Raw genomic sequence first — 6,000 nt, 5'->3', positions numbered from 1 at the left:
GAGAGAGAGAGAGAGAGAGAGAGAGAGAGAAGAGAGGAGCAAGGCAGGAGACACATCTTTCCAGGCCACACCCCCAGTCACATGCACACACACACACACACACACACACACACACACACACACACACACCCAACTCCCTCCTAACAGCATACTTAGCTCTGGACTCTTGAGTGATGAGTGCATCATGATCCAATCACCCTCCGAAAGCCCCAGCTCTGAACACAAGAGACTGAGGGGGATGTTCCACATCTAAACTGTAACTAATGCTGTATCTGTTGTTCCTATGGTTTTGTGTCCATTTCTTTTTTATAGTTTTCATATTTCATCTGAATTCCTTCATGTGTTCTTGCATATTAATCATAATGATTATAAAGTCCTTGTCCAGTAGTTCTAGATTTTCCTTTTAGGGATCTGTTGATGTTTTTCTTTGATTTTCTCAATCTCTCTCTCCCCCCCCCTCTCTGTCTCTCTCTCTCTCTCTGTCTGTGTCTCATAATTTTCTATTGGGTTCTGGTAATTACATGTAAAAAAGAAGAGTAAAGAAACCGGCATGGTGGTGCATGCCTACAATCCCAGCATTCTAAGAAACTGAGGCAGAACTATCACAAGTTCAAGCCAAGTCTGGGCAACTTGGTGACACACAAACCTTGTATCAAAATAAAAAAGAAACCAGGAGAGGGATGTCACTTGGTGCGAAGGTTGTGGGTACTATGCAGGAGGGGAGGGGAGGAAAGGGAGGCAGAGGGACAGAGGAAGAGGGAGAAGAACTGTAGAGAGTGCACTAAGTTGCAGTTATTTCTAATTCTTTAGTTTTCACCGGATTGTATGCCCTGACCTCTTCCCTCTATCATGTGGCAAAGGTGAATTACTTTGTATAGCTCGAACCTCTTTTCAAGTTTACCAGTTGTCTGCGACTCGAAATTTCTGATTTAATCAAAGACAAATGTAATTTTGCAGATTAACAGAGTTTTGCCTTGCTAGGATAAGGAAAGCACTTTCTTCTCGCTCTCTGCAGCCTTAACCAAAGAGAGTGCCTTTGCTGTTACTCGGTGAGGAAGTTCTCCTGGGTGCATGGCCCACTTCCTGTGTCTCTGCCGTGATTCAGGGAAGGCCCAACCACAGTTTGCCACCTGGAGCTCAGGACCACCAGGCTGCAGGTTATCAGCTGGGTGTTAGAGTGAGGAGGTCGTCTCCCTCCTCCCATCAGTGTCCTCCCTGCAGGGGGCCTGTCCAGCAGCTCCTCCCCAGCACCTGCCTCAGCACACACTGTGAGCTCCTGCAGGAAGACCCACACACCTCGCTCCAGGACCCACCACTGCAGGCTCCCAACTCCAGGCAAAGAGAGAGAAGCCTTCCTTTGGAGGAACAGGGCCGGCAGGGGGCCAGGCTGATCCACACCAGTTTTCCTAGCCATCCCTCAGGGCCTTCTCCTCTGGTCCATTTTTCCTGAAATGCTTTCTTTTCATGAGTTTCACATGCATCTGTCATATGAGCCCCCTCCCCTCTGTGATGTTAGCATGTCCCATCTGTGCCGTCCTCTTCCTGCCTGGGATCCCAGGAGAAAAGCGCTGGGCTAGCTCTGCATGTTCATACAGTGACCTGACACACTTAGGTAAATAGCGTTAAGTGACATCAACAGTGCACAGTGTCTCTCCGCTGGAACATAAGCCCACTTCGAAGGAAGTCTGCAATCCCTGCTTTCTCTTCTGGCCTCACTTGTGCGAGCCAAGCTAAGACTTCAAATGCTGCATGCCTGGAGCACTGCTGGGTTTACACTCACAAAAGTCCCTGAGAACAGGAGGAATTTATTTAGTACTTTGAGAGATGTCTACTTCTACTACTACTGGGAAGTCTTTGAATAATTTATCAGCTACTTAACACTCATCAAGTTCAGCTTTTTCCGTAGAAACCATCTTTAAGCACTCTTATTTTTTTTTAATCTCTGACTTTGAAATGCTATCGTTTTAAATAAATGTGTTTTTCTCCAAACAGGAATTTCAGGGCTGGAAGGAAGGGAGAAACCCTCCACGTCACCCGAGGCTAACTTCCCCTCGTCCAGAGGCGCCCACGCGCCCTCTCCCTTGCTCATTCACGTTTGCATCACGGTTCTTCCTCCCTCTTCCAGGTGCTGGGGTGCCCCAGTTCCAGCCAATCCCCCTGAACGGCCGCATCCAGGTCCTCAGCAATGGGTCGCTGTTGATCAAGCACGTCGTGGAGGAAGACAGCGGGTACTACCTCTGCAAGGTCAGCAACGATGTGGGCGCGGACGTCAGCAAGTCCATGTACCTCACGGTTAAAAGTAAGGAAGAAGAATGCTTCGTTTTCCTACCTAGGTCTCTGAGGGCTTAGCTATGCAATTATCTCCCTACACACCTGTTTCCGAGCAGAACAAGACCACACAGACCCCTGAGGTTTGCTCTGGCGGGGGTTCCAAGTTTTGTTGCCCCAGAAACACAGCTGAAGAGGGTGCAAAGCATGTAGCCAGTTGTCGACAGCTGGGAGACGGGGCCATCCTCTGTCCCTGTGGCTCCCACTGGAGCAGATGCAGGCCCTGGGCCACTGGGTGGTGAGCAGCCCTCTCCTTAGCATCACTTTACTATCCTGCCAATTTTACTATGGACAGTCCAAAGCATGCTCGCTTTACAGAAGACTTTTTGCATGGCATTTTGTATTTGCCACCTGGCTTGGCCATAGCATTTCTTTTTAAGATAATTACAAAAAATAAATGAAACTACTGGAAACCTATTACCAAAAGGCAACAATCACAGCGTGCCAGAACGTGCAGAGGGGTGCCTGGGGCCCGTGCCTCCGCCCCATGTGCAGGAAAGGGTTTCTAAGGAGAAAGTGCTCTCCACACCCTGGGAACTGAACCCCGACGGAGAGGCTTGGCCTGAGCCCTACTCATTAACAAATGGTTGCACGTCTAGTACATAATGAATGGCTTGGGTCCATTTATAAATAATTTTTGGTTGGTAAACTGTGGTTTCTTCTCAATAAGAAGCTTGACTCAAGCTTCCTCTGTTTAATTTTTTTTTTTTTTTTTTTTACATTCTGCTATTGCTAGTTTGGAAAGATCCCTCTCAGACCACTTGTTAGGTGGACTGGATTTTCAAGGTGAATGTCAGAGGGACGCATGTACATACGTGTGTGTGTGTGTGTGTGTGTGTGTATGAACTGCACAGATTATCTACACCAATTGGTATCCGTCCATATTCAGTCAGAATTTATTTTACTCTATTACTTCCAGGAAAGCAATGGAAATATCAAGCTATCTGTTTGTTAAACTTTTATACTAGGAAGTAGTTCTAAAACCTGGTTGTCTTGAAATCCATTTTGCACATATTTGATACCATAAGTTCTGACAAGCTTCGACCTTTCAATTCTGTGCCCTGGGAAAACTGATTTGCAGGAATCTGAGGACACATCACAGTATCGTCTAAACCCAAAGGTGACACAGTCGTTCTTTGAAGGTTACAAGTTGATGAAATATGAAGGCAACCCAAGAACTGAGTGTCTGTCCATGTTGTCCAATATTAGTCCATAATTTCCCAGTAAAAGGAATTTGTTTTACAGTTATCTTAAATATTTCAGTATAAAAGGCAGTCCTCTATTCCACACGCATGTCTCTAGGACCTGGTATCCACAAGGCCCTGGGAAGGGTGTGAATTCTGATGTGGGCCTCATGCTTGTGAGCAAATATGAGTACCCCAGAGCTGGGGCACAGCGGGAAGAGCTCCGCCTGTGATAGTCCAAGGGGAGGAGCAAGGGCCCTGTTTGGGACCTTCAGAGCAGGATGGGACTTCAGTTTGAGGGGATGGAGCAGAGCCTCAGGGAAGTCACCTCGAAGACTGAAAGGCAGACACTGCACGACTCCTCCCCCTCATGTTCCTCCCTGCTGGTGCGCTAGGAGCTGGTCCCACAGCTTTGCGGTGAGGGAAGCCACAGCACGGTGCCTGCCTCCCCTTTGTGAGCTGCCTCTCCAGCAAGCATCCATGTGCACGGCTCTCATGAGCACAACAGCCACAGCAGGGCAGAGGCCTCACAGCCTGCGGCCTCAGCAGCAGGCCGAGTGTCTGTGTCCCACTTGTATCTGAATGTTGATGTCCTTCCCCCAGATGCGACAGAGCCTTAGTCACTTTCTTGTCACTGACACACATCCCCAACACCCTCAAGTTAAAGGAGGAGGGGTTTATTTTGGCTCACAAGGTAGAGGTGGCAGTTCCTGGTCAGTGGATCCAAAGCAGGGCGGCACGGCAGAGGGGCCAGGTGGAGGAGAGCTGCTCATGCGGATGGAGGACAGGAGGCAGGGTGAAGGGAGGAGCCAGGGGAAGATGAACCCTGCGAAGGTCACAGCTGGGTGACCTTCTTCTTCCAGCCAGCAAGTCAGCTCCAAGCTCCATGAACCCGTCCCCTCCCGAGAGCCCCTCGCCTAAGCTTATAAGGCGTCCCACGCCTTCTACAGAGAAACCGTCCTGGATGGTTTAGGCTGACAGAGGTGCTTCTGTGCAAATGAAAGGGTTTCTCCCCCGGGCTGTGAGGCGTTAGGGACACCCTGCAGCTCGGCCACATGCAGGTGGCAACCACAGCGCTGACAGCTTCAAGTGGCAGCGGCCAGGGAGCCCTCAGGGACATGCGGGTCCTGAGTTTCTGCCCTGGTGCAGCAGCGTGCAGCCTGCGGCTGGGCCCCGCCGCCCCGTGGTGTGGTGGGCAGCAAGCGATGCCATGGTGCCGGCTCTGGGCTCCCTTCCAGTCCCCAGGTCTGAGTCACCCAGCACGGACCATGCTCCTCTGTGCGGAACCTGCCACTCGGGAGGAACCGTGCCTTCCTCATGCGGTTGCGGTGAGGAGGGGGGAGGCGTCTGAAGAAGGATGCTGTGCCCGTGGAGCACCTCATGTGGGGCAGCGTGCAGGAAAGCGAGTCTGCCAGGTGCAGAGAAAGAGCAAACAAGACCGAGGTTAAGGAACCGGGCACTGGTGATGAGGAAACATGCTTTACTTGAAACAATGTTTACATAACATATAACGTCTATGACATGCTATTCTACAATATTATAAATATGTCATAGAAATAGGCCTATATGGGGGTGCAATCAGTATCCTGGTATAATGCTATAAAATAATGTAATCATTAGGTGGACAGAAAGAGAGTACAATGACTTCCTGGTAAAAGGAATATTCCACAAAATCATACTGGTGGGGGGGGGCATGGTGGTGTATGCTGCCATCCCAGCACTCTAGAAGGCTGAGGCAGGAGAATCGCAAATTTGAACCCAGCCTGGGGATCTTAGTACAACACTGTCTCAAAATAAGAAAGGCCTGGGGATGTAACTCAGTGGAAAAGTTTTGGGTTCAATGACCAGTTCCTCAGGGGAAAAAATTATTTTGGAAAAGACAATGGAAATGACCATAGTATGGAGAGGAAGAAGAAATATGACTTCTGAGGCCCACGACAAATGCTTCCCTCATCCAGCGGCGCTGTCCCAAAGGCCAAGGTTGTCCCTGGAGCACGGCCTTGGAAACCCCTGAACGCAGCCCTGTTCCTCCTCCACTTCCTGTTCCCTGTTCCTCTGTAAGAGCAGTCACAGTACTGGGGCACCCCAGCTGAAACAAGCATGGCTAGAAAGGAGACAGCGCTGCTCAGAATAAGCGTGTTCAGTAGCCACCTTTCTTATATGTCACTTTATAAAAGCTGGGCTGCAAATATTTCCAAACTCCGCACGGGAGGCCTGGGGCCCGGGCAGCCACTGTTAGGGAACTGAGGCAGCCGCTGCAGGGCACTGCGGCCCCCAGGGCCCCCGGTGGGCTCTGACCGCATCTGTAAGACCTGGAGCGGGGACGGGGCTGAGGCACTGGCTGAGTGTCCCGGATGGCACGCCACGCGCACCTGTGTGTGGAGCAGACCGGAGGCGGCTACAGGCCAGGCAGAGGGCCGGCCAGCCCTGTGGAGCAGTCCCAGGAGGCCAGCACGGAGGGAAGCTTTACCCCGCAATCCTCCCAGCC

General features: G+C 50.7%; 1 protein-coding gene across 1 annotated transcript in view; it reads left to right on the top strand.

Annotated features, from left to right (window-relative positions):
- The window catches only part of Dscam (Down syndrome cell adhesion molecule), a 487,830-nt gene that overhangs the window by 314,830 nt on the left and 167,000 nt on the right, over positions 1–6,000 (top strand). The window contains exon 11 of the mRNA XM_005375986.2: positions 2,126–2,299. Coding sequence (XP_005376043.2) covers positions 2,126–2,299 — 174 coding nt within the window. The remainder of the gene's footprint in view (positions 1–2,125; positions 2,300–6,000) is intronic.

The sequence above is a fragment of the Chinchilla lanigera genome, unplaced genomic scaffold, assembly GCF_000276665.1.
Source record: "Chinchilla lanigera isolate Chin_1 unplaced genomic scaffold, ChiLan1.0 scaffold00006, whole genome shotgun sequence".
Lineage (NCBI taxonomy): Eukaryota > Metazoa > Chordata > Mammalia > Rodentia > Chinchillidae > Chinchilla > Chinchilla lanigera.
This window is presented reverse-complemented; position numbering and strand designations above follow the sequence as displayed.